The following is a 26096-nucleotide window of genomic DNA, read 5'->3' on the forward strand; positions in this document are numbered from 1 at the left end:
AGGCAGGAGCACTGAGCTTTAGAAGCTTCTGCAGTCTCTCCCAGTCTATAATTATTTACTGACCATAGGAGTAAGATAGATAAATATAACTTTTGTTCTCTCACTGGCATGGAAGGTATTTCCTAGTGTGTCTGCTCTTCTGCTTGGCAATTTCCTAAATGATTTTGAAGTACAAGGAAACTCTGGATATGAGTGTCTACTTGAGCCAAGATGTAGGAGACAGTGGTGGTATGTCAACTAAAAAATTACCAGATCTCCAAGCTATCTTCTTATTCAAAATTCTGTTTTGCTTTTTTCCTAATACAAGTGATCAACATAATATGGAGCAACTACTAAGGAGCACGAGAAAATAGCTGTTCACTATGAATTACCACTATCTTAAAGGGATTTATTTCAACAAACATAACCACATGTGATGAAAATAAGTGAAAAGTTTGCCTTGCCTAGTTCCAGTAATGCCCAAATCTGTTTTGGAAGTCCTGAAAGTCAGTTTTGAAAGTGTGTTTTTAAAAAACCAAGTATTTCTGCTATGGAAAAAAAAATAATGTATACATTTTTATGTTACGTTTATAACAAGGCTTTTAAAGAAAACAGTTACAGGTATTCAACTGCATCAGACTTCAAAAGAAAAAAGATTACACATACAATACAAAAATACAAAAAAATATTTTTTAGAACTTACAAACTCAAAAGTCTAAGTGGTCAGAGCTTTCCTAAAATAATAATAATAATAATAATAATAATAAAAAAATACACTTCAAGATGCACTTTCCTTTCTGCACTTGCAGGTTCAACTTCAGTACGAAGGTTTTAGAGGCAAGATAAAAGCAATTTGTATACTGAATTCTACAACCAGTTCCTGGCTGAAATTAATTTAGGGATTGACACTATCAGGTATTTGAGTTTAAAAAAAACCCTTATGCTTGTTTGGGGTAGGGGGAAAGCAGGTGGTGGTGTTGCTGTCGATAAATTTGTTTAACCAGTTCTGATAGTACAATGTTTTAAAAATATGCAATCTAGATTAGACTAAAATTTAGACAGTCATTACTAAAATCCTACAGCACTGTTCTGCAGTATGAAAGCCAGGAAATTAAACTGACCAGACTAATGTCATGGCTGAAAATCACTGCAAAAGGCAGACAGGCAGGAAAAGGTCAAGTTTTATTTCTGAAGTCGACACTTGTTAGAAGCATTAGAACTGCAGACAGAGTATTCTTTGACCTGATAGTGTCCACTGAGGTCACAGCATCAAGGCATTTTGTTTTAAATGGCAAGACAGGGAAAGTGCATCTTGGATTTTTCATACTTAAGCAGTGAGTTACTGATTTTTGGTGTGGCTTTTATTCCTTCTAGGCATAGTAAAGAAAAATATTTCAACCAAATGTGAAGCTTAATGTACATTAGCTTGTATTTTTGGTGGTGGCTTTCGTGTACCACTAGGAAATGCTAACAAGCACTACTCAAGGCTAATGATTTAAGAGGAGCACACTGAAAATACTGATTTACCTTTGTAGTGAATATTCTTTACAGACTGTATCTAATATACAGACAAGGCCCATTTCCTTAGGATGAAACAGGCCACAGAAGGTTACACATCCTACATGAAGTTTAAAACAAAATTAGAACTAAGTTACCAGAGCCACTCAGAGCAAATAATTCCTACTTTGCGGAGACTTAACAAAAAGGTGACTGCAGGGAGAAAAAAAATCCAGGTTCTTATTATTTCCTGTGTAGATTATATTCAAATTAATAGTCCAGTAACACTTCTAGCACAAAACAATGCTCTCTCTTTAGCAGAATTCCTAGAAGTCAACTGTTTCTCCTGTTATGAAGAGGGAGCCAGAAGTGAGAATGCACGGGCATTCAATTTTAACCTGATTAAAGAGACAGTAACCTTTTTCATCCACCTTATTTAATCACTGACCAAAAAAAAAAATTCTTAAAAAGGTACCACTCCAATTTCTTTATTATCTGTAACCTTTTGAAACTAATCACATGAACTACAAAATTAGCAAATGCCTTGAAATCTGTATAGAAAACATAAATTACCTCTAATTTCAAACTAATTCATTAGTGTACCACTCAAAATCTTAAAAAAGTGGCTCCAAAGATAGTCTCATACCATTCTTAAAAAAGGAAACTGTTCCTTTAACGTTACACCCTCCCCTCCCCCCAAACACCCAACTTGTAATCCACATCATTTAGTTATTTTCTTGGTCATGGACATTTCCAAGATGAGATTTTATATTTCGTTCCCATAGCTTCTGGTTGTCAGAAAATCCATGCTTTCCTTTATTGAAGGAATTTGGTCCTGCTGAAGTTGGTGTATCCCTGTGAAAAAGTAAAACAAGGACAGTTAAGAAAGTCAGCTCAACTACAGCAGTCTGTGCAATGTGACACTGAAAACAACAATTTCAAGTCCAATCTGCTGCCAGAAACTACCACACGTTTCTTTCTGTTACATCAGGAGTCCTCACTATCAGCAACAGCAAATTGGCCACAGAACTGATCTCTCCACAGCATCTCCAAACAGAGCAATGAGATGGGGCAGCAGGAGGTGGGAGTGGCAGTAACTGCTGCAGCTGTGAAGAATTCTTCGCAAGGATTAAAAAACTGAGGATCCAAATTTGCTACTGGAGACAAAAACCCCCACGAAACTAGAAAACCTCCAGATGGATTAACTTTAAAAGCAGTCTATCGTGATAAACACCTTTAAAACACATATTCCTAAAATTCATCCCTAATTTAAGCAAAGCCTACTCTGAAAAGGTCCCTATTAATTTTAGGATTGGCCCTCTACTCAAATCTGTAGCAAGCAGAAGAACTACATATATTTGTTTAAATAAACTTTTTTTTTCTTTCTGAAAGAGATGATTCGCATCTTCCCCTTGTACAGAAGTTAAAAAACCTCACCAGACTGCCCTACTTCAAGGCAATTTACAAAATGGAGAACCAGAAAGATACACAGTGGCAAGCAGGAACTCCCACCCACTACCTTCCCAAGAAGAAAACAAGCTTCTATTTAATGCAGAATCAATTTCTTCATCACAAAGGCAGCAAATAAGATTCAAAGTTCAAATGTAAATGTACTACTTTTAACCTACAGACACAACATTTGAAAATTTTCCCGTTTCCGGGAAAGAAAAATTTCTGAGCCCATTCTATCTTCCTGCATTTCTAAGACATCTGCAAGATGTGACCTGTGCTGCAGGAGGTCAGTGTCATTCTCACACACTCACCTCTCTCCAAACCACAGTTAAAAGCTGACCTACCTTCCAATGTTCTTCATGCGCATCTTGGCTTCTGGAGGCATTTCTTCTGGTTCACTCTGCAGAGAGAAAGGAGGTCAGAGCATGGCTGGGCACTTGCCTTTGAACATTTCAAATGCCTGACAAGATAAAGGATGGACTCCAGCCCCACAGGAAAGCAAAGAGACTTAGGACAGAACAGAGGTTCTACAAGGTTATAGACCGAAATACAAATTCCTTTGTTGACCTCTGTGTAAGAAGGAGTAAGATATTTATGACATGACAAGATATTTAGCAAACCAGAAGCACAACTTTCCTTCACCTCCCCTTTATTAAGCCCAGAAAAAGCAACCCTTAATTCAAATTATATAGTGCATCTCATTTTCAGGTAAAAGTTATCAGCACTTTAATGACTTCTTGAAGCAACACAGAGCTACAAAGTTGTACATTCTTAAGCAGAAACAAGAGAGATGCTTCTAGGTTGAAAATTCCTGACATTTATGTAGAAAACTTTAAAGAACCCACTCTCTCTGCCTCCCACACCAATGGTATTTTGTGTTGATCACTGGCTTATTACTCACATCTTCATCTTCATTGAAAGCTGCTGCTACAGAAAGGGTTTTTGGAGCCAGAGTTGGAACAGGCTCTTTAGGCTTCTGAAAAAGACCAAATAAACAAGTAAAGTAAGTCTACTAACTCAAAAAATCTACCCTTGGTCTTTAAAATATTTTGGTAAATGAAGTCAAACATCTTCACTGAAATGGGCAATCAGGGGGAAAAGTTTTTCTTTGAATCAAGCACATAAAGGTTTCTCTAACAAAAAAGGAAAAAGGACTGCTTGTTTAAGTATGATACACTCTGAGCAAGCTCAGCCCTCTCATATTACAGCTCCCCACAAGCAGGTCTTAACTTTCTAGCACACTGCAAGGCTACTCAGCCACTGGTGCATGACATGAACAATGAAAAAGATCCTGGGTAAGTTGTGGTATTCAAAATTTTACTATGTCACTGTTTCCATTATTCTTTTGGAGTATTCTTATTCATCAATGTCAGAAAGATGAATATGTTTATTCTCCGGTATTTTAACAATATAACAGCTTTTTGGCTTAATTCAGTACTTTCAAATGAGCATCAGTGTGTATCACACAGGCCAATTAATATAAAGCTCCTTTGAAAAGTATTATTTTTATTTCCAATAAAAACCTTCCTCCATGTAAAAGTGTAGAAAGCTGTCAAACTCACAACTGTTACAAGTAATACAACAGCGGTACCAAAAGTTGTTTTGACACCACTAAGAGCCAAGTCACCAGTAACAGTTTGCTTCTATAGTACTACCAATTATCTAAACCAATCACATACAGTGCTTTCTCCATTTTTACTTTATTGGTGATTATTTAATATATACTCATAGAAGCTGATACTGCAGCAGAGTCCTTATGCAACTGTCTACAGCTGTTCTTTACTGACAGTGTACAACAGTAACACACCGTACCATATTTAAAGCATCTGCTCCGCAGGAATGGGTAATGTTCTAAGGGACTAAAAATGACTGGAAAGAAACAGGATAAGTTTCAGCACTGTCCCATCTGGTGCACTGTCAGTCACCCACTAAATGCAGTGAGCCAGAAATCCTGAGCCCAATTTATTGCCACTGCAAGCATCTTCTGACATAAGAAACTGAAGCATGCTGGTGGCTCAGAGAAGGCAGCTCTGTCAATTCTTCCTCAGCCTGAGCTGACCTGATTGCATTCATACCCTAGAACGCTGCCAGCCCACATCTCCCATCTCAAAGTAACAGAGCACTCTTTTAATCTTTTGCAGATCTGTAGAATGCTGGCACTGCAGGTGCAAGCCTTTCATGATTACAGTTTGAATTTAACGCAGACAAGGATTTATAATGTATCCATCACAGTGGTAGGCAGGAAACCTAAATGAACTGTATTAGATGGAGAGGCAGTGCCAGGCTTGTCCTTGCCCAAGCTATAGAGGACTGCTTTTGAAGTAAAGAGACTCATCAGATTCACATCTAAACAAGCACAAGTATACCTTGTACCAGACAATAAAGGGCATCAGAATTCCTAGCAACCTATGTAACGAAGCCTCGTGTCTTGCATAATGTACAAATGAATCATACTGACCTTGCAAAGCACAGGCAAAGTCATGAAAAATCAACTGTACTTCCCCATCCAGAATAAGATCTTTGGAGTGGAAGACAACCTATTAAACCATCTAAGAGATGCTTGCTTGCAGCTTTAAGCATCCTATAGCATGAGGTTCCCAGCACTCATTTCAAAGTAGCCTGAGCAGTTTAACAAGTCTGCTCATTTCCCTCAGGAAATTATTCCAGACTTATCAAATCTCATTATAAAATTATTCTCTATGTTCAAAGATCAACAGTTCATTTCAATCAAGTCTTTTGCTTCCTAAGACAACTGACCTGTTATTAATCACCCTGAAGTACTTACACATGCACAACTAGTTGGCCCTGCAATGCCTGCTTAAACTTTATCCAAGTTACCCTCATGGAGTTCAAGGTTTCCCTTTGCAAGGAAGCCTTCCCAAAGTGCTACCCTTTTCACCTCAGTTTCCCTAAAATTAAAAGCCCTTGGGCAACTTACATTTGCTCCTAGTTTGATGGATATTGCAGATGCCTTCTTTGTTGTCTGACTGCCTATGGAAAATCCAAACTTGGACATTTTGGCAGGAGCAGGCTTTGTAGTGAAGTCTTCGGCTTCTTCATTAGCTGCCCGTTTCTCTGCGCTGCGACTCGAACTTTCTCCTCCATTACTGGAAGAAACAGTCTTAGTTTTCACAGGTTTTTCTGCCTCTTCTTCAGGTCCTGGTGAAGTCGAAACAACTTACCAAGATGAGCTACTTTTACTGAGCAGATTGATGGGAGCAGCAACCTCAAAAAGCATTATACTTTGGGTGCAATAGGTAAGGTGTTTTTAGTGACAGCAGTTTCCACCAATGTACATTTAGTGGACAGCAAAACACAAAGAGGAGAAGAAACTGCAAGCACTCCACTACTGGTAAAGAACTTCTTTTGTATGAGCCAGGAAAACAATCTTGAAGCACCATCTCTTTTATTTAGTACGGAAGTCAAAGTTCACGTAGTAAATTACATGTAGATGACTAAATCTTTTTAGGGTTTTAAGTTGCCATAGATAAGCTTTGATAACTGGAATCCCAATTCCAAATCTAGAGTAGATAATCTAAGTTAAAATTAATTCTACTAAATTTCTACAAAATCATGTCCATGCCAGTCTCTAGGCTTGTCTGGCACAACTCTAAAACCACGGGAGTGACTGCAGTGAGGCCGGCTGTCTCAATCATCTTTCAAGTCACTGCTTGTCCGCATCTCATCTGTAATAAATCTGCCAAGCTCTGCTTGAGGAAGGAATCAGCACTAAAAAAACATATATATATATATTTCACCTTTTCTAGGTTTGTATAAAGTCATGGAAAACATAGCAGCTGAACAGTGAACCACAGATTAAAAAAACACTCCAGTAACATTTCCATTCCTACATTATCAGCTTCTTCAGCTACACCAAGAGACAAAGGTGTCCTTGGAAAACTCACACTGAACATAGTAAATGCTTCAGCAAAAAGACACTTCCCTGCTGCTGCAATAAGCAAATCCCTGCAGTAGCAGGAGGAAAAAAAAACCCCAACACACATTAGGGAATGGACAGGGAAGTGCTCACAGTAACAGTTTAAGAAAAACTGGAGTTAGCACCAGTTCATCATCGTATCAAGTGGAGAATAGGACATTCCATGCACAGCAAGTTCAGACCATCAGGGCAAAAAGCTAATGGCAAAAAGCTACTAAGTAAGATGGAGCAATGGGAGAGAAGAAAGTCTGAACTGGAGGTCAACAATATTGTAGCTCTGAGGAAAAAAAGCAGCAAACAACATCAGGACAGAGGAAGTCTAGGGACACCATCTATATACGTGTATTTGCTATTTCCCAAATCATAAGCAGCAGAATATACCATTTCAGTAGCATTTCTACCCCACTCTTCCAGCTATCAAGATAAGTGATTGAAACAAAAATAGATTTACTGTTCGCCTTTGGAAATATGGCAGATCACAAAAAATATTTTGTAACTTTAATCAGTTTCACTAGAAATTTGACCCACAAAGCATAGATATAACAGTGAAAAACCAAAGAGGAAAGAGAAACAAGCAAATTTACACAAGTGACCTTGGGTACTGGTACCTGACTTAGCACAGTTTACCAAACAGCAATCTGCAAGACTAGAAGGTCTTTACAGCTAGTCCATGGAACTACATTAAACAGAATATTCCAAGTCTAGCCTAGGTACACTAGAGAATGTGACTCAAGGGTAGGTAGGAGATTCACTGGCCTTAAAAGTGCTGGAACCATGGGCCTAAAAGTCTATTTTTTCATAATATACAAAATCCACAGCAGTCCAAATCTCAGGGCGCACAGGACCAGTCCAGGTTCTGAAACTAGTGCTAGCTTGAAGCTAATTACACTGAAGCTTACTTCTTTAAGGGAAAATTCTCAAAGACTGCTAAGCACAAGGTGAAGCCTAACACAACCTACTCACATCTGTTTTCTCACCAAATTTTAGGGAGCATCTCTCTCAAAATTAGCTCCTATCACTGCATTCTGAGTTTTACTTCTACTAGGCTTGATGTAGGATGAACTGCAGAGCTGTAAGGGGCACAGGACAATTGGGGAAGGTGGGCAAGGAGCTGCTGTGCTGTTTGATTTCTGCAGAAAACAGAAATGCAGACACGTATTAACCATGAAACAGGTCTCTCCCATGCCAATGCATGCATATATATATATATATATATGCATTCCAAAACACTAAGGTTTCTTTATTATTTCCTAGAGATATCAAGGAGATCACACTTCACCTACAGAAAGCACTAGCACTATTTCCAAAACTAGACTGATCAGTGCTGTTTTTGTGGATCACATTAATAAAAAGCTGTCCTACTGCACAGAGGAGTTTTACTCATGTGTAACAAACCACACGAGTGCACAACTTCCACTCTCCAGGTGGTTGCAGTGACAAGACTGACAGTGCCAGCTGCACAGCATTCCAGGATCTCTTGTCTCCAGGAGTGCGACCACTGGTGGAGGTGGGAACAAACCAGACACAACTAAGTTAATTCTAAAATAAACCCCACTAACCCTGGCAAAGGCTAAAGATTCCAAACTGCTTTCAAAAAGAGCTAACTATTCTTCCTTAGGGCCAAGGTACCATAACTCATTAAGACCATGTTGCAGCACACCAACCAGTACACAGGGCACTAAGGATCACTTATGTACTGATGCTCTCCAGTTACTGTACTACTAATACAAAAAAAAAAAAAAAATCAAACCCAAAGGCCCACCAAAAACCAACAGAGAACCAAGAGTCAAGGAACTACCTAAAAATCAAGTATTCCTGTTCAAATGTCAGTGATTATCAGAAATAACACTCACTGTTGAGGCTGTCCTAACTGGTTTACAAGCCTGATTTAATTTTTCAGCAGATCAAAGAAATGCCCTCTGTCTACAGATATATTTAAGCTGAAAAAAACCCACCAAAACCCAAATACAACACAAATAAAAACACACCAGGAAAAAAAAGTTTTATCTTTGAAAAGACATTATCCTCTCAACTTTAAATCAAGGGAAGAAAAAAGAAAAGAAACATCCCATTAAAAAATTTCGAATAGTGCAGAAAAGACAAGGCTGTCCAGTCACAATATAAATACTATAAAACCAAACCATAAACTTACAGGTTGCTGCCAAAGCAAAAAAAAACCCAAGATGCTTAAAAAGGCAATTAAGGAATATTCACTGTACTCATATGTAAAAAAGGTACCGCGGCTGCTAAAAGTAAAGCTTTAAGGTGTTGTCTTCATCCTTGCAGGCAGCAACAACCGAATTTCTCTCAAAACACAGCATAAGTATCCCGCGTATTTTTAACAGAGAGAAATAGCACATTTGCGTGGAGAAGATGTCGCAGTTTTACAAAAGTGCCTGTAAGGCTGAGGACAGCAGGCCCAGACTCGGCCTATCCTCCAGCGCAGCCCCCTCAGGCCCGGGCCGCCCCCTCTCCTCGCAGGGCCGGGCATCACACGGCCCGGCCCGGGCCCGCCCGGCCGGGGGAGGCACTCCTGGGCCCTCCCCACCCCTGCGGGACCAGCGCGGACCCCATTCCCACCCCACAGCTCCGCGGCGAGAGGCGCTACATGTTCACCTCCTGCGGGCTGCGGCCGCTTCGCCTTCTCCCCCTCGGCTCGGCTCTGCCGTCCGCCATTTCCCCCGCCTTCCGCCGGCCTCCCGCGCCGCGCACGGCGCCACGCGCCGGCCCCGCCCCTCCGCGGGGCCCCGCCCCTGCGGCGCGCGGGGACGCGCCCGGCGGGCGCAGATGGGCACCGGTCTCCCCTCCCCTTCTCTTCCCTTCCTTCCCTCCCCTTCCCTTCCTTCCCTTCCCTTCCTTCCCTCCCCTTCCCTTCCCTCGCGGGGAGCGCCAGCCCCCGGCACCGCCAGCTGAGCCGCTGCGTCACAGGCGTGTGGAGGAATCGCGGCCGCTGCCGCGCTGACCGGCGCGCCCTCCCCGCCGCGCGTGGTTTAGCGGTTACGGTCCGTATTTCACCAATATCGTGACCTCGTTACCTCGTCGGGGTGTATGAGCATCTATGGGCAGCGGGGGCGGGAAGTGCCAAGAGGATGGAGCCAGGCTCTGCTCGGCGGTGCCAAGCAGTACGACAGGAGGCAATGAGCAGAAACTGAGGCACAGGAAGTTCCAGCTCAACTTAAGGAAAAACTCCTTTACTGTGCGCCTGAGTGTGCACTGGGACATTGCCCTGAGAAGGTGTGGAGTCTCCCTCACTGCATATTCAAGAACCATCGGGACACAACCCTGTGCCACGTGCTCTAGGATGACCCTGCTTGAGCAGGGAGGTTGGACCAGATGACCCACGGTGATCCCTCCCAACCTGACCCGTTCGGTGATTCTGTGACTGTAACAGGAGCTCAAGTGAGCAGTGACACCATTTCCCCTCCCCAGTGTGCAAACCAGTCACAGAAGAGGCTGTATGGCAAACAGCAAAGGACAGGAGGGTCAGGTACCCAGCCCGCAGCGGGGTTTTGGAACTTCTTTAAGGCCCCTTCCAACCCAAACCATTCCATCATTCTATGGCACGCAGCAGCTCCATGTTGTCTCTTCCTCCTGTGAAGAAAAAGAGGCTGCCCAAGTGTGGCACAGACATTCACACAGCCCGTCCTTGCACCTGAGGGCTTCATAGGAGCTGAGGACAGCTCTCAAGCAGCACCTGAAACACCACCCTAGGGTGAAGCTTTGTGTACTGCCCAACCATAGACAGCTGAAAGGAACCAGGTCTTTCCATGAGCCAGGGGTTATCCATGCCTGGAGACTCCTGTGCCTCACAGGCAGTGAGAGGCAGTATTGGTGTAGAGAATCTTCTGCTTTCCAGTTCCCCCCTCGAAACGATGTGTACCAAGAGGTGAGACAGGGAGTGCACACCACCAACCCCTGGTATATTTGAAGTCTACTCTGTGAAATTATACTCCCCTCTCCTAGTTTTTTTAATTTTCAGGACCAAACTCACCACCTGCCATCACTGACTTCAAGCATCAGGGTAGTTGACTAAATTAACAATTTAAGCGCCCTTTAAAACCCTTCTCATGCTCCAGACAAAAGGGTCTCTCCTCCTGAAATACTAATAGGACATTTTATCACCTCAAAAGTTCCAACACTGTGGGAAATTTTACATGGCCTGAAAACACAAGCACTCAGGGATAAAAGCTTTTTTTTTTTTTTTTTTTTTGCATGGCCAAGAAATTTGATTTATTCCTTTCAAACAGAGACTTGATCTGTGCCAGACAGAAGATCTAGAAATAAAATGGGCAGCTCCACAAACTCAAGCAAGGTTTTACCCATTTGTTTTTAGTTCAGCATCCAAAAGTCAATGCATCTGCACATCAAAAGAAGATCGAGGAAGTAATGGGGAGGTCTCTTCTACTTCACCTTAGTAATCTTTTAGCATAAAACTATAGACAGCCTCCAACCACTGCAAATCGAAAGCAGGGAGGTGTTCTCTGAAGAATGACCTTTGCATTCAGTTACAATCACCCTTGTCCCAGCATGGTTCAACAGAACAGACTGATATTCTTTGTGCAGAGTAATTTTTTTAGAACATATTATCTCATTTCTCTTACATAATTTCAATAATGTGTGCATAAATTTAAACAGCTGGACTACTAAGGTAATTAAAAAAAAAAAAAGGCAACCCTAACAGCAGTCATTTCAAACTTAAGCAACAAAGACATGTTTTGAGATAAAGAGCTGAACAGAGTTTTAAATGTCCCAAGAAACTGGAGCATTAAAGGGCACAGTTTGCCTGTAAAAAAAAAAAAAAGGTCATTCTCTTTCCATCACTCTACTTCTGCTTTAGTTTATACTTCTTAGGGTAGTTCTTGGCAAATTGCTTTTGTACTTCTTCCTGTCTCTTTCCAAGTTTAAGCGTGTTCACCAGGTCTAAGGTTTTTTTCAGTTCACTTACAGGCTTGGTTACAAAGCCACGATATTTCCTTTTTGGAACAAACTCCAGAGCCTTCTTCCAGTCGGCAGTATCTTTCAAGGTTAATAAAATATTCATCATTTGATCCAGTGTAAGATTTTTGCCACCAGTATTCCAAAGCAAGTATTTATCCAGCGGAAGGGCTGCAGTCTCCAATCCCAGTCGCTTCGCCCGTGCTAAAGAGACTCCTGTTTTTATGCTCTTGTCAACCATCGACCCGACAATATAGATTTTATCGTGATCAAATGTTTTCATCACTTTGGGAGAATCAGCTGTCAGATAGATGAGCTTATCCTTTGGAAAGACTTCTGTGTAGCACTGCTCTGTCACAGTGATAAGCAGCTTGCCCCATGCCTCTTTATAATGCTTAAGAAATTCCCTGTGATAGAGGCTATCATCCTTGAAGTTACAGAGGTGGATGTGGAACGGATCCACAGCCCTCCGATTGCAGCCTTCACTCTGGACCAACTGTTTCACTGTGTTTGCCACTTCTCGGACAGACATTTCTTTTTCATAAGACATGTCAAATACCAGAGGCTGGCCAAAGATCATGGACTGAGCAGCCCTCCAGTTGTAGGCTTTATCCATAGTGCTGGCCCACAGAGATAAAAATGGACTTTTTTTGGTTTCATCCATTTTTGAAGTTTGCTCTTGTGGTTCCAGCTTCCTTTCCCTTTTCTCTTCCATCTTTCTTTTGTCATTTTTCTTGTAAAGTTCTTTGAGATACAAAAACTTTAAATACTTCTTTTTGGCTGACTTGGAAGGACACTCCATAAACGTTTTTAGCTGTTCTTCACTGACATTTTCTGGAACTAATTTGCCAGCTAGTCTCCACATCTCCAAAGTCTCACGTGCAGCAGCCAAACTGGAAAGCTCCTGAGGCTCAGAGACCGTCTCACTGACCTCTTCTTGCAACCCAGACTTCATTACCTTCTTCCATGCATCTAAATCTAGTTTTTCTGAGGGTTTGCATGAGTTGTCCTGCTTCAGACAAAGTGATAAACTCAGAGTTCTACTGAGTGGAAACAAATCCCTTTTCATCCCATGTTGTGCAGCAACTGGAAGGACAGAACTTCTTACTATTTTTTTCAGAAGCATATTAGCAGACTGCATACTTAGACATGTGCTGTGTTCAAACACTTATCTGCAAAACACCAATAGAAGGAAAAACAACTTGTCAGAATTCACAAAGAAAACACGCACTAATTTTTATTCTTAGTAACACAGACAATAGCTTAATTCTTGGAGAGTACTAGAAATTCCTATTTCCACTATTACTTTTTTTTACTGTTTCCTAAATAAAAACAGTATGTATGACACTGCTGCTTAAAACAGCTATACTTACTGCAATTCAAAATGTGGTCAAACAACCTCCAAGTACTGTCCAAGATCTGTACCAAGTTTTCTGTACCATATGATGAGTAGGAGCCTTTTCAACCCAAGTCAGTGAAATGCTGCATGGACACCAGAAATATTTTTATACACTGAATTTATCTATGCTGTGAAAAGAGAAAGAAGAAATGGAAGAATAAGCAACCAATATATGAAAGGGCCATCTTTTTTCTTTTTACTAAACTGCCCATTAAGTTGGTATTGGCACATAAAGCTAAGGAGATAAACCCTACAGCCCCATTAATTTCACATGCATTTGTATTTAAATGCGAAAAGTCTGCAGAAAAAAAACACCCAAGACTGTTTAATATTTTCTTTATCCTATGCACACTACAGAACTAAAATCAGTGAAGTTTCAATGCTTGAGAAAACATGATTTGATCAAAACTAAAATTAGCTCAAAATTTTGAAAACAAAATTCATGATCTCCCTAATAACCTAAAAATAATTTGATGTACAGAAGAACAAGTTAAATCTAATTTTGGGGTTATATATATGTACCTGCTCAGATGAGGCACAGAAAGAGCTGTGTATTAAGAAATGTGACATAACCTGGCCTGCTTTTACTATACAGTAACTGGTCAAACTGGTGACCAACTTCTCATTTACTACTGTTCTTAAGATAAAAGGAACAAAAACAAACAACCAACCTAACAATGTGAAAGTTGAGAAGTGTTACTATAGAGGTGTTCCTAATTTTACATTTCACCATTAAACCTAATGGCAAAAATAATAATCAAAGAAGTATTTCGTCCAGCTTGGAGAAATCAAGGGATAAGTTCCTCAATTAACTTATATTACTGGAGCTTCAATTAAATCAATATTTAAACACCAGATTTACACAGTCAGAACACTTGGTGACAGCTTTTGATAGAGCCAAGTTACCTTCCAGTGTGTCCAACATTCACACTAACATCATTACTGCAAGATTCAATCTAAACCTCTTTTAAGAACTTAGATTTGTAACACATAAATGTTTTTTTTTTCTTTTTTAGCATGGCTTCACCATAACTAATCTCAGGCACAGAAAAGCCCTTTACTGATACTTCAGAGACTGAATAACTCTTCTTACTTCCCCAGCACAGCTGCCCACACACGGAATCACAGCCTGGGACAGGTTGGAAGGGACCACTGTGGGTCATCTGGTCCAACCTCCCTGCTCAGGCAGGGTCATCCCAGAGCACGTGGCACAGGATTGTGTCCGGATAGTTCTGGAGTATCTGCAGTGAGGGAGACTCCACACCTCCTCTGGGTAACCTGTTCCAGCGCGTTGTCACTCACCCAGTAAAGAAGTTCCTCCTCATATCCAGGAGGAACTTCCTGTGCATCAATTTCTGCCCAGTGCCTTTTGTCCTATTACGTGGCATCACCGAGCAGAGCCTGGCTCCGTCCTCTCGGAACCCTTTCTTTAGATGTTTATTCACATTAACGAGGCTGCCCGTAGGGGGACACGCCAGGCCAGGGCACGCAGTCATGCGGCTCTTCCAGAGCAGCATGGCCCGCTGCTGAACAACTCCTAAACCAGCCACGATCACCCGAGCGATTACCCACGCCAGGTCACCCTCCAGACCCAGCTGTGCCCTCTCCCCTCCCCACAACACCGGCGCGCCCTCCCCACGCTGGGCGGGACCCACGGGCACCGCGGCCTCCGGGGCACCGAGAAACACCTGCCCGAGCTCCGGCCGCGCTCGCCCCGCCCCGTGCTCCGTCGGGGCAGCCAGGCAGACCCCGGCGGCTCTGGGCGCACCCGGCGGTCACCGTGGGCGCGGGGCCGCTCCGGCCACGCCGCCATCAGGGCTCACCTCGCGGCGCCACTGCGCCTGCGCCCGCGGGGCCGGCCCGATTCGCGGTGCCGTGGCCCTGGCCTTTCCGCCGTGCTCCGCGGCTGCGCCCACCGTTCGGGCTCCCTTCGTCCCCACGGCGGGGCCTGCGGCGTGCGGTGATCCCAGCTTTTCCGTGTTCCATTCCGGGGGCGCGGTGGGGTCTTGATGCGGGGCAGGGTCTGGCCCTGCTGCCACGCTGGTCTGGGACTGGGGCGTGAGGCAAACGCTGGGACCCGAGGGGTTTGTCAGCTCGGCGTGGTGGTCTGTGATTTCTCTTCCTCTCTCCTTGTCTGCCCCCTCTCTCTGCCCCTCTCTCCCCAGTCTCTCTCTCTCTTTTTTTTTTCCCCCAACTTTTTTGATTTAATACCGCGGAGAAGTTTCGCTTATTTTTGTCCCAGGTGGTTGTTGTTGTTGTTTGATGGTGCGTTGTTCTGGTTTTCTGTTGTTTCCCGCCCCCCCCCCCCCCAGCTGTCAGGTGGGATTTAACTGGAAGCGGTGATCTGTCGTGATGAGTTTTCTGCTGCCCAAACTGACCTCGAAGAGGGAAGTGGATCAGGCAATAAAAGGTGTGGCTGAGAAGGTTTTGGTTCTCCGTTTTGGAAGAGATAGTGATGCTGTTTGTCTGCAGCTCGATGATATTGTAAGAGTAATTTTTTTATTTTTTTTTTATGAACTCCACAAATACAGCTGTTGCATACAGGGGAATATCATATGTTGCTTTTGGCTAGTATGGTGCCTCATGAAAAACTTGTTGACAATTAAATGTAGAATGAAATTATACTATATTCATAAAAAGGTTTGAAAAGCAAGTAAATGTTTGTGTTATTATTGTATTGAGTGTAAAAAGTGTTTGAGGCAGACAAGACATGATATTCTAGCCCTGCTTAAACTGATAAGACATAAGAGAAAGGGGCTTTATCAAGCTTGCCAGCCTCTTTTCCTCTTGTGTCTCAGTCCATTTGTCATGCACTTTTCTCACTCTTTTCAGCTTGCAAAAACAGCTCATGACCTAAGTAAAATGGCAGTCATTTACCTGGTGGATGTGAACAAGGTCCCAGTGTACACCCAGTATTTTGACATCAGTTACATTCCATCTACTGTGTTTTTCTTCAATGGACAACACATAAAGGTTGATTATGGGTGAGTCATCCTAAACATAACATCTCTGTTGTGTTTGTAAGAACAATCAGTCTTTCTCTGTTACCATGGGAAGGGAACACGTAAAACCTATAATGTTGTTACCAGCATCTGCACTGAGAACTCTGTGGGAAGCCAGAAGAAAGTAAAATAGAGAAGCATTTTGAAATATGCTCTGATGCAGTAAGTGGGTGTTGACTGTCAAATATGCCTGACTCTGCAAAAATAGTAAAAAAATGGTTAAAGTCTGAGATGTGACCTGTTTGAGCACCTGTTTGAGCTTTGGAGGTCCCAGTATATTCCTGGCTTGGTTGTGCCATTACAGGGTGTTCATTCTTTCAGCATGACCAGATCAGAACCCCTCATGTCATCATACACATTTTCATGTCTTTAGGTGTTTTTGCTTTGAACACTTTAACATTATAATTCTACCTTTATCTTATGCTTATATTTAGGTCTCCAGATCATACCAAATTTGTAGGAAGCTTCAAAACAAAGCAAGACTTTATAGATCTGATTGAAGTGATCTACCGTGGAGCAATGCGCGGAAAGCTCATTGTGAGAAGTCCTATTGATCCCAATAACATTCCTAAATACGACCTTCTCTACCAAGGAATTTAATGGGTTGACCTGAGGTAAAGAATTACGGAAATGGACGATGTTCTAGATCCTTTTTTCTTCACCTCTGACGCGGTGGGACAGTTTTGAGTGTTTATGCTGAAGGATCATATTGGTCTCCTTCTGAAGACAGACATTCTGTCACCTCATGCTTTTCTCATAAATAAAGCTTCGTGTTCTTGCATAGACTTTACACAAGTGACTGTTCTTTGAGTTTCATGCTGACCAGCCCCTATACAACAGGCAGGTTGTGTGCATCCTCAACCTTCTGAAGTGAACCAAGGCACTGTAAAGTCTATTAGGTGTCTATTCTGTACCATTTTCATTCACATACAATGACAGTAAACCTTACTTTATTAGAAAAGCTGTCCTTGCTCTCAAGAGCATTCAACTAACTGTGCCTTTCCAATGGAATTTTGCACTTTTACCCATGCTGGATAACAGGACAGAAGCTCCTTCCAACAGTATTAGCGATGACTGAAATCTGAAATGGATATAAACACAAAAGGGAGGTTGATCTTGTTCTCAAGTATTACTGTTCAACAGGTTTTTTGACTGAGATGGGAACCTACTACTACACTTGCAGGAGAAGGTTTTGCCATCCTTCAAAGCTCTTTTGCAGCCACTGAACACTTAACTCCCACAAGCAGAATTAACTGGTTTGTTTACATTCACTTTAAAGATTATTTGAACTTCTGCTTGTATACATTGCAAACCTTGAGTATGTACATTTAAAAACTGTTTCCCACCTCTGTGTAAAATTAAACAGCTGAGTGGAAACAGCAATGTCGTTCTTTTGCGTTAGTTTGGTAACTGCAGGCTGCTAGAGTATTGTATTTCTACAGCAGCTCATGTCCAGTGTTCTCACAGGCCTAGTTGGCTTTAAATGGAAATTACCTTAGCTCACTGTATCATGTTTGGGGCACACCAACTCTGACTGGAGGGAAGGTAGTAGTATGTAGTTCCCTGAAGTATTGTTCAACTTAACAGTAAATGTTTCAGGAAGGAAGGTGGATGCTCTGGCTCTTGAAAGATTTTAAGCAATGTATGGTACATAGTAAGGAAGAAACAGATTGTTTACGTGTTTTTTCTATTCCAGATTTGTCCTTTTAATGAAGCTAGGCACTTAAGCAAGTGTTTCACTGCTAGCTTAGTCTGATTATAGAGCCATAACTGTAGAGTGTTTATTTTTAAAAATTATATACTTGAGTTGATATGCCTTATAACATCTTTATTGTTCAACTTTAAATTTCACAGCTAGCCAGAGGGTTGTGGCTTAAGGCTTTCAATAATGCATTTCTTTCCTAATAGTTAACTTTAGTGGTTTTTTAATCAAAAACAAACAAATTAGCTTCAAACTTAGAACTCTAAGTTGCTCCACAGTGAGATGAAGGTTCTTAGGTGATTGAAAGGTGTAGAGGCAGTTATGAAAGGAAGAGACTACTATCAAGAACAAACCAGTGTGCCTTTATTTATTGGCTCTCTTCTTCTTCGTGCTGTTTCTGGTTGCAATAGGTGAATGCCTAAAAGCTGTTATGGTCTTAGCTTTCAGGGAGCTCTTCAGGTACCTAAAGATGGCATGGAGACAGCAGGAGGGTGCTAAACCATACTTTTCCGTTCCAGCAGAGACAGTGGGACAATTTGTTCTCAAGAGAAAGTCCACAGTCTTATTTAGAGGTTTACTGTTTGACACCCACTCGCGGCAGCATTTCAGTATCCATTCCTGTATCTGTGGATTGTTCCTGGTCTGGTGCTGTGTGTTGTGCACAGAGTCAATGAAGGCCACGGAGAACACTTTATTCATCACCTCACATGTTCTCTGCACCAGCAGATCAACAAACACCAAGCCACCATAACCATGGGCAATGAAGGCCACATTCTTGGCTGCGCTCTTTGAAATGAAATGATCCCACACATACATGGTGTGCTCCTCAGGGCTGCTGCTGCCCCTCTTGGGGATCCACCAGACAGACTGTGTAAAAGTAACTGCTTCTTCCCTGGTAGAAAAGTGGTGCTTTTCAGTCTTCAGATCCGCAAAGTTGTCATTGGGATTCAGTACAATCACTTCCCAGTGGCTTTGAAGGGCCATTTTGATGAATGGTATTTGTGTTCCATGTCTCAGGCCATCACTGACAATTGTCTTTTGCCCCCACTGTCCAGCACAGAAAACTCCACGGTCTTGAAGAAGTATAATGAGGCTAGAGGAACTTGTTAGTGCATTCTTGCTCATGAAAAAGAAACTTCTTGGTTCATCCTCTGTAGCATCAGTAGGAATATAAACCTTCTGTAGCATGCAGACCCTCTCCAGGAGCTCATAAACATACTGGGTAATAAAACGTCCCAGAACTTCGTAGCGTTTATGATTCTGCTCAAATCTGCTCTTGTAATAATTGAAAACAAAGGACTCATTTGTATCCAGATGCCTCAGTTCCCCTTTTATATTGAAGTCATACTTCAGATCCTCTTGATACTCCGAACCCTCTATTAGTTTCCTCAGGCTGAGTTCGTGCCGTATTTGTAACCACTACAAATTAAGAAGACTATGTCAATGTGGCAATAGACCTCCATACAACACCTGCCTAACCCCCCCTCCAGCCTCTGTATTAGAATTCAGATTTAAAAGCAGTTACAAAGAAAATACTTGTTGATCCAGACTCTCTCTTGGTGATGTGTAGTAAACCAGCTGCTTGTAAAATCTCTTAAGAAATTTTGGTTGCTAATTTCCAACAGCAGTAACATATCTGCCTTTATTATGTCTTGATTTCAGTTTGTTAAAGTTTGTAAGCTAGTTTGTTTGTTTAAAGACCTTTTTAAGCTAGTTTGAATTAAAGACCTTAAGGAGGAAGTTTGTGTACCTGGTTCATTGTTCATTTTAACAGCTCTTCCATCGTGCTGTGTCCTAGACATTATCTTGAAACTCTGCTGAGTTTCAAGACTGCCTTTGAAGTACATGCCTTGTCAGTTGGAAATAGTCCCGAGTATCTTACTGGATCCTAAATTTTTAAAGAAAATCAAGCTGCACTTACTAAGGACTTCAACCTTCACATTGCTTGTGTACCAGCACACTCTCCCTGTTCTACCTTCAAACTGCACTAGCACAGATAATGCATGTATGTGTTTGCTTTTTACTCATCACTCCAGTTATTCATTCATCATTGCAAGCACTTGCCACATGGATGGGAATGGATGGCAGAATAAGCTAGCCACTGTGATCCAGGAACAGAAGAAAACAAAATCCATGTAGGTTGGAAATATCATGAGGTTGGATTGAGGTCTCTAGTTTCAGATTATCTCCAGTGAATTATATAAGTTTATCAGAACTTCCTATTTTCCTAATAACTCTTCAATCTACTCTGACTGTCAGTGGCTGTAGAATGCTAAACAGTGCATGACCTTTGGTGTGGTTAAAATCCTACCTTTTCAGGAGTTTTGTCCTGACACAGTAATTTTTTTTTAAAATGTTTTACATTAAGTTATATTTGTCAAGTTATTTGGTACAAGCTACTCTATATCTTTAAGTTTTTCTTGCTGAACTAACAGAGGTTTTTAGAACACAGTAAAGCACCTTCTGTGTTAAAACTCACTATACCATCTGATAAAGCCAATTACTAGGACTAAAAGTGATCTGAATATTTTCATGTAAGCCACTTGAGTTGGAACCCAATGCTTTCAAGGAATGCAAGTTTCCCTGAGTAAACTGATTACCATATTGAAAATTATTCCTTAAAGATCCAAATTTTAAAAAAGTTTTTAGCTTTTCAACATAGCAACATCACATGCATTTTCTTTTTGAGCAATCTCCATTGGGTTAATAATGTTAAGTCCTCTCTTCAGGATCATTCCTGTCTTCTGATTAATAGAGAGCAGGCTAGAAAATGGTACCTTCTCCTTTTTTATCTCATGGAATCAGTACATATAGAAAAGGGGGGAAAAATCAGATTCTAAGACACATAATCTATTTACTGTCTTGCCCGTTTCTTGAAAAGGAAACAGCACAAAGAAATTGCAAGTGCACATGTTCATCTATGTTTTTTTCATTCTGCAGGGAGGCATGAAAGACACAAAGGAGATGGCAGAACACTCTTTTTGCTACACTACTGAACTATGGGCAATTCATAGAAAAGAGATCATATTTAGTAGGGAAGAAGCTATGCATATTCATGTTGTTGTCCCCAAGTGATGAAGTGGGAGAAAAATGGACATATTTTAAGGGAAGATGTCTATGGATAAAGGTGAAGCATTCTATAACAATTATGAATAGATAAATGCTATTTCCTTACAGAGTGGCATGCTGTGGATCACTTCTCAGTCCCTAAAAGGTTGAAGACTAATTTCCCAACTTACCACGAGCAGGAAGTTACTATTCCCTTACTTCAGCTACTAACAACAACATTGCTTTTTCAGTTCCAAAACAGGGATATGTGATTCCAAATTAAACCCTGTGTATGTAATATTGAACATCTACTTTACAAAGCACTGTGAAAGGTTTCTGAAGATTTCAGGAGGCAGAAACACACACACAAAAAAAAAGTTTTACATGAGGTGTATGTATGACTTCCCTTCCTAAAATTGCCTTCAAGGTGTGAAATAAGAAGTTTTGAGGCAATTTATACTAGTTTATCACTTAAGAGTTTGCTTGAATAGCATATTAGTCCAGAGCCACAATAATGCCATTTACAGAAAAAATAATCACTCTTTTCCTTCCTCCCCCATTTCTGTTTGGATTGTAAAATACTTCAGCTGTAAATTCAGCTAGTGTTTGTTACAGCAAGTGGCGCATTCTAAACACTACTGCAGTGTAAGCACTACTCTTTATGAGATCTGTAAAGATTTGGGGTTCTTTTCTCTTTAAAACCACTTTCTAAAAGCCCAACATTACCGTATGCTCTCCTGTAAAATCTGTCATCATCGTAGATGGAAATCTTTTTCTCTCTGTGAGTGTAGATAAGTCCTGTGCATGAAAGAAAATAAACCCATCACAGTTTCAGGTTTCATTACTTTATGTAGTGGGGTGTATATCTGTAAAACCTATCAGTAGGTGATAGGGCCACCAAAAGCACTCAAGATAGTTCCGAGTTACAGGCTAACACCCTTCGTTTGTAATTTACACCTAAGTTAAAGCTAAAACCTCTTGAGTGTGAGACTAAACACTTGTCCGAACCAGTTTTGCTTCCCACCACCCAAGAGGACAAAACAGAAAGCTACACACATAAAGCCTACAATTCTGAAGCTGCCCTGGAAAAAAAACCAGCAAAACCAAACTCCCCCCCAAAAAAAAAAAAAAAAAAATAAAAAATTCCAACCAGTAAATCTTTGTCTCCTCTTGGCTGTTAGGAGGATTTCCTAGGCCATCGGCTGCAGACCGTGGCCACAGCTGGGTTTATAAAGCAGCCGAGCCCTCCGGTAGGGGATTAACCCCCTGCTGGGGTCCGGCTGCCAGCTGAGGGAAACCTGGTTAGCAAGGGGAAATCTAAATCTGCCCCGGGGCGGGTTCTCGATTGCTTCTCTAAAAACAATGAGGTTTTCTCCCACCAGCGGCTCAGCACCGAGATAAACTCCCGAAAGTTAAAGCCCATAGCGGCTGAGGGGCAGTGCCCGGGCGTGGGGCGATCCCGGTGCGCGGCCCGGCCCCGCGGGGCGGGACGAGGCGGTGCCGGCCGGAAGTGCCCGGGAAGCTGCCGCAGGCGGCGGCGGGCCCGGGTAAACAGCGGCGGCCGCGGCGGGGAGCGCCGAGTGGGCCGTCCGGTCCCAGCCCCTCGGCGCTGGAGCGGGGAGTACAGCGGGAGCACGGCTGGCAGGCGGCGCCCCGGCGGGCCCGGCCCGGCAGGGGTGTTTCAGGCGAGCGAGCGGGGGACGGAGGGCACCGAGGGAGGGAGGGAGGGAGGGCGGCCGGCGGCGGCGGCGGCGGCGTTGCTGCTCCTCGGGAAGGAGGCTGAGGAGGGAGTGCGGAGAGGTGGAATTGCCGGCCTAGGCTCTCGGCACTTGTGCGTGTGTCACTGGGAAGCCCGTTCCTTTCCTAGCGGGAGGAGCCGGCGGTGCGGGGTCGGGGGCTGAAGGAAGCGGGGGTTGGAGATCGGGAGCTGGGGAAGGGGGGTTCGGGACCAGGAGCCAGGCCGGGTCCCGGCGGTGACAGCCCGGGAGGTCCCTTTGCCCGCCCGAGCTGTCAGGAGGCCGCCGCTTGTCGGCTTTCCCTCTTCGGAACAGTAGGCAGTAGTTTGGCTTTTCTCTTTTCTGTCAGTCTGTAGATGTTGCTGTTCCCCACGCTGGGGGTCTTGGGCTTGTAAGTTGAAAAATCCCGCTGAGGTAAATGAAAGTCCCTGAACTTGAAGGGCTTATTAAGAGACTTAAAGCGTTATGCCAGAGTCATACGGAGTATTTATGAAGAGAACAAACACCTATGGATGCTGAAAGCTCTGAAGCTGTGTCCTTCCACTGATGAAGTTTATAGACCACCAGGAATACTTGAATATTATTCTTGGAGCCCCTGTCCTGTAGTGCTATAGCTGTCTTCTGTGACTCCTTTTCACTCTACAGTCAAAGTGTTAAATGCTTATTGATTGTGTGCTGGGGGGGGGGCAGTTGATCATTAAATGGCTTCACTAAAGATAAATTCTTGTGGCAATTTCTTTAATGGTTCTGTCAGTGCTGACAATTCAGAGCCTGGCCCAAGCGTGTGTGGTCTCTTGTATTATGGCTGTCAATTACTTTTTACTAAGGCTTGGAGTGACAGGACAAGGGACAATTGCCTTAAACTGAAAGAGGGTAGGTTGGACCTGAGGAAGAAGTTTTTTTGTGCTGAGGGAGGTGAGATGCTCGAGTGGGTTGCCCAGAGAAGCAGTGGATGCCCCATCCCTGGAAGTGTTCAAGGTCAGGTTGAATTGGCTTTGAGCAACCTAACCAAGTGAAAGGTATCCCTGCCCATGGTAGGAGGAGTGGGGTAGTTGATCTTTTAAAAGTCCGTTCCAACCCAAGCCATTATATTAATGTGTTTTCTTTGTCCTAGTTTGCTCAAAAAAGATTTTCTTGTTCTTTCTTAGTACCTACTGCTGTGGTCCTGCTTCCCTCTTAATCAGTAAACCACAATTTTTTGTTTATTTTGTTTCTTTTTCTTTTTCCAGTAGAGAAAATCATGTCAGGAAGAACATCATCTTCAAGTCACGTAAGTGTTGCTATAAATTACAACAATTAGCAACAATTTATTTTGAGGCTGTGGGTATCCTAGGGCATTCTGATGTGTTTGCATAACCAAATTCATTCTTCAGCAGTCCAGCAAAAGCTGGACAGTTTACTGTGGTAGCAACCAATACTAATGTCTGCTGTTGAACCTGTATTAATACATGATAGGCTTAGCATTTGATTACACATGAACAGGATGTTTTCAGGGGCATTTTAAGACCTAGGCTAAAATACTAGAGTCAGTAGAGTGAGGTCAAGTAAGTAGAGCAGCTGCACAACTGTGTAATATTTGCTAGTGTTTATTTTTTCTAAAATATCTCTATTAGTAGTACTTTCTAGCAGTGGAAGTACTGGTGAAAACAAATGGTAGGCACAGGAACCGGTTTGATCCAGTAAGGTCTGGACTATCTAGTGGTGTAGAAATAAGTTGTTTCCAGCACCTTGTTTATGCACTTTCTCTGACCCTTGTTCCTGCAGGTGACTGTAGCGATTTAATTTGCACAGACCCAGGTTGCATGAACAAACTGAATCGTTTATTGATTACAATCTTTGGTGTATAGATGGGGTCTGGGGAAGGAGGGACAGGCATTCCCTTTATAGCCGGGGTTAGGGGTCAGGGAAACACAGAGAGCTGGTTTTCATCAAACAGGAGAGCAGGCACTTCTACATTACAGTTACAATGATTGATGGTGAAAAGCAAGGCCATAAAGAGATTTACTACAGGGTTTAGAAGTCTGTTTGTTTATCTCAGATAATGCAAGAATTTCAGGGAGTGAAGGCAAACAATTCAAATTGCTTTTGTTTAAATCCCAAGACTTCTTGCTAAGATCTCTTATCTCTGCAGTGCCCTGAAGAATTTGCATTCCTACAGGTGACAACCTTCAGAAAAGCACTGCTGGTTTAGATGAGTGCGTATACACGTATATGTCTTGAGTTAGTCACCTTTTATTTGGGAAAAGGTGAGGCAACTGCATAGGTTGCGTTTAGCATAGATTCAGAACTCTGTTTACTTCTCAATTTTGTGCTTGTTTTGTAACTTAATTGTGGACACTGCAAACCAACATCTGCTTAATGAGTGTGAGCATTGAGAAGATGCTGTATGGTGAGCTGAAAATGTTACTGATGAACGTATCTTGTGCTTTTTATCCCTTTCTGTCAGTCTGTCTGCCTCTTCTTGTCTTCTGAGTCTGGCCTTATCTGTTATTAATGTTATCTGTTATGTTATTACAGAGGTTATCTGAACCTCTTCACCTTTAAATGCATATTAAAATTCTAGGTAACTATGTGTTCTTAGCAATCTCATAATAGAAATCTCTAGTCAGGCAGCTGGTGGAGTTCTGAAGTAAGAAATTTGTACCTGGCCATTAAAGTGCAGATCAGAAGAATGCATTCTAACTGATGAACATATTTATAGGCCACTTTTAAAAGAAAACCAACCAAACAAATTTGAAACAGTCTACTTGTAGAAGTCCTTGAGTAAGAAAATGTTTTGTTCAATACTTTTATGTTGATTGGAAAGGAAGGGAGGTACTTGTATGAGAAGTTGTTGCCTGTGCGTAACGTTTATAATTTATTTTTTAAATTTATAATTTGAAGAATCTGTTATCAAAGGCATATTTGTTATTACAGCCTTTGACCAGCAAAAGCAGTCTGAGGTACTGATAACAAAAAAGCTTAATCTTTGTTTCAAAGAAGTGTAGAGAAGGAATAAGAGCACTCATGATTCAGACTGAAGGACTGAAGTATTATCTCATTATGGTGCAGCATGCTGCATTATGGTCTGTCTGAAGGACTGCCTACTGAGCTAATGGATGTAGTTGATGTATTAATTATTAAGTTGTTAGCACTGCTGTTCTAGAATCCCTGCTTGTAATTTCATGGTACAGCATGGGGCACCTGGTGGCTTGCAAATCAAGTACACTTGACAGCTACCATCATATGGAGTGGCTTCAGCTTTTTCCTGGCTGAGATAGACTCAGTTATGTGAAAGCTTTGCGTTCCCTCTCTGATTCATTCTCATCTGGTTGTATTTGCAATGTCAGGTTTTGCTTCTCAGGATGCCTAGAGAAAAGGCAATGCTTGCACTTTTATTCTTTCAGTTGATATTATTTTAGCTGGTTTA

The 26096-nt window shown here is 42.2% G+C and overlaps 5 protein-coding genes across 19 annotated transcripts in view; 2 read left to right on the top strand and 3 right to left on the bottom strand.

The window, feature by feature from the left end:
- Positions 1-367: 367 nt before the first annotated feature.
- PCNP (PEST proteolytic signal containing nuclear protein) lies at positions 368-9600 on the bottom strand. 3 transcript variants are annotated; one of them, XM_018074671.2, is made up of 5 exons: positions 9482-9600; positions 5867-6035; positions 3830-3904; positions 3273-3328; positions 368-2331 (listed from the first exon to the last, which is right to left on the bottom strand). In XM_018074671.2, exons 2-5 carry the CDS (start codon positions 5942-5944, stop codon positions 2202-2204), a joined length of 339 nt encoding a protein of 112 aa, XP_017930160.1. In that variant the 5' UTR covers positions 5945-6035; positions 9482-9600; the 3' UTR covers positions 368-2201. The 3 variants fall into 3 exon arrangements, with proteins under 3 accessions (XP_017930160.1, XP_017930159.2, XP_017930161.1); XM_018074670.2 differs by having other exon boundaries at positions 5867-6087; positions 9482-9570; XM_018074672.2 differs by lacking the exon at positions 9482-9600 and adding an exon at positions 6111-8044.
- A 1573-nt stretch (positions 9601-11173) lies between these two features.
- TRMT10C (tRNA methyltransferase 10C, mitochondrial RNase P subunit) lies at positions 11174-13327 on the bottom strand. The gene is made up of 2 exons (XM_008932281.3): positions 13174-13327; positions 11174-12972 (listed from the first exon to the last, which is right to left on the bottom strand). The coding sequence occupies exon 2, from the start codon at positions 12939-12941 to the stop codon at positions 11688-11690; it is 1254 nt and encodes a 417-aa protein (XP_008930529.3). The 5' UTR covers positions 12942-12972; positions 13174-13327; the 3' UTR covers positions 11174-11687.
- Positions 13328-15107: 1780 nt separating this feature from the next.
- On the top strand, positions 15108-16991 carry TXNL4B (thioredoxin like 4B). Of its 5 annotated transcripts, none has more exons than XM_018074603.2 (4): positions 15108-15159; positions 15512-15683; positions 16032-16183; positions 16636-16991. In XM_018074603.2, the coding sequence occupies exons 2-4, from the start codon at positions 15552-15554 to the stop codon at positions 16799-16801; spliced, it is 450 nt and encodes a 149-aa protein (XP_017930092.1). In that variant the 5' UTR covers positions 15108-15159; positions 15512-15551; the 3' UTR covers positions 16802-16991. The 5 variants fall into 5 exon arrangements, with proteins under 5 accessions (XP_017930092.1, XP_017930096.1, XP_017930093.1 ...); XM_018074607.2 differs by having other exon boundaries at positions 15120-15154; XM_018074604.2 differs by lacking the exon at positions 15108-15159 and adding an exon at positions 15236-15304.
- A 973-nt stretch (positions 16992-17964) lies between these two features.
- Positions 17965-22410, bottom strand: FAM172A (family with sequence similarity 172 member A). 6 transcript variants are annotated; one of them, XM_018074599.2, is made up of 4 exons: positions 22102-22402; positions 21678-21749; positions 19654-19791; positions 17965-19322 (listed from the first exon to the last, which is right to left on the bottom strand). In XM_018074599.2, exons 3-4 carry the CDS (start codon positions 19660-19662, stop codon positions 18267-18269), a joined length of 1065 nt encoding a protein of 354 aa, XP_017930088.2. In that variant the 5' UTR covers positions 19663-19791; positions 21678-21749; positions 22102-22402; the 3' UTR covers positions 17965-18266. The 6 variants fall into 6 exon arrangements, with proteins under 6 accessions (XP_017930088.2, XP_017930090.2, XP_017930089.2 ...); XM_018074601.2 differs by having other exon boundaries at positions 22345-22361; XM_018074600.2 differs by having other exon boundaries at positions 22331-22352.
- Positions 22411-24861: 2451 nt separating this feature from the next.
- The window catches only part of SENP7 (SUMO specific peptidase 7), a 31928-nt gene continuing 30693 nt past the window's right edge, over positions 24862-26096 (top strand). For all 4 annotated transcript variants that reach the window (XM_018074727.3, XM_018074728.3, XM_018074729.3 and 1 more), the window contains exon 1: positions 24862-24933. In XM_018074727.3, the coding sequence (XP_017930216.3) occupies positions 24879-24933 (55 nt within the window). In that variant the 5' untranslated portion in view covers positions 24862-24878. The remainder of the gene's footprint in view (positions 24934-26096) is intronic.

Source organism: Manacus vitellinus, unplaced genomic scaffold (genome assembly GCF_001715985.3).
Source record: "Manacus vitellinus isolate BGI_N305 unplaced genomic scaffold, ASM171598v3 scaffold_28_pilon, whole genome shotgun sequence".
Taxonomy (NCBI): domain Eukaryota; kingdom Metazoa; phylum Chordata; class Aves; order Passeriformes; family Pipridae; genus Manacus; species Manacus vitellinus.

What these genes read in the sequence shown, in the direction of transcription:
- TRMT10C (XM_008932281.3), bottom strand. Translation starts at nt 12,941, where the DNA reads ATGCAGTCTGCTAATATGCTTCTGAAAAAAATAGTAAGAAGTTCTGTC.
- PCNP (XM_018074672.2), bottom strand. Translation starts at nt 6,166, where the DNA reads ATGCTTTTTGAGGTTGCTGCTCCCATCAATCTGCTCAGTAAAAGTAGC. An exon ending in AGTAAAAGTAGCTCATCTTG is followed by an intron (nt 6,036 to 6,110) that starts GTAAGTTGTTTC and finishes TGTTTCTTCCAG; the next exon opens with TAATGGAGGAGAAAGTTCGA. An exon ending in CTTTCAATGAAGATGAAGAT is followed by an intron (nt 3,329 to 3,829) that starts GTGAGTAATAAG and finishes TTCTCTCTGCAG; the next exon opens with AGTGAACCAGAAGAAATGCC.
- FAM172A (XM_018074596.2), bottom strand. Translation starts at nt 22,374, where the DNA reads ATGGGCTTTAACTTTCGGGAGTTTATCTCG. An exon ending in ACTTTCGGGAGTTTATCTCG is followed by an intron (nt 21,750 to 22,344) that starts GTGCTGAGCCGC and finishes TTTCATGCACAG; the next exon opens with GACTTATCTACACTCACAGA. An exon ending in ATTTTACAGGAGAGCATACG is followed by an intron (nt 19,323 to 21,677) that starts GTAATGTTGGGC and finishes CTTAATTTGTAG; the next exon opens with TGGTTACAAATACGGCACGA.
- TXNL4B (XM_018074603.2), top strand. Translation starts at nt 15,552, where the DNA reads ATGAGTTTTCTGCTGCCCAAACTGACCTCGAAGAGGGAAGTGGATCAG. An exon ending in GTCTGCAGCTCGATGATATT is followed by an intron (nt 15,684 to 16,031) that starts GTAAGAGTAATT and finishes CACTCTTTTCAG; the next exon opens with CTTGCAAAAACAGCTCATGA. An exon ending in CACATAAAGGTTGATTATGG is followed by an intron (nt 16,184 to 16,635) that starts GTGAGTCATCCT and finishes GCTTATATTTAG; the next exon opens with GTCTCCAGATCATACCAAAT.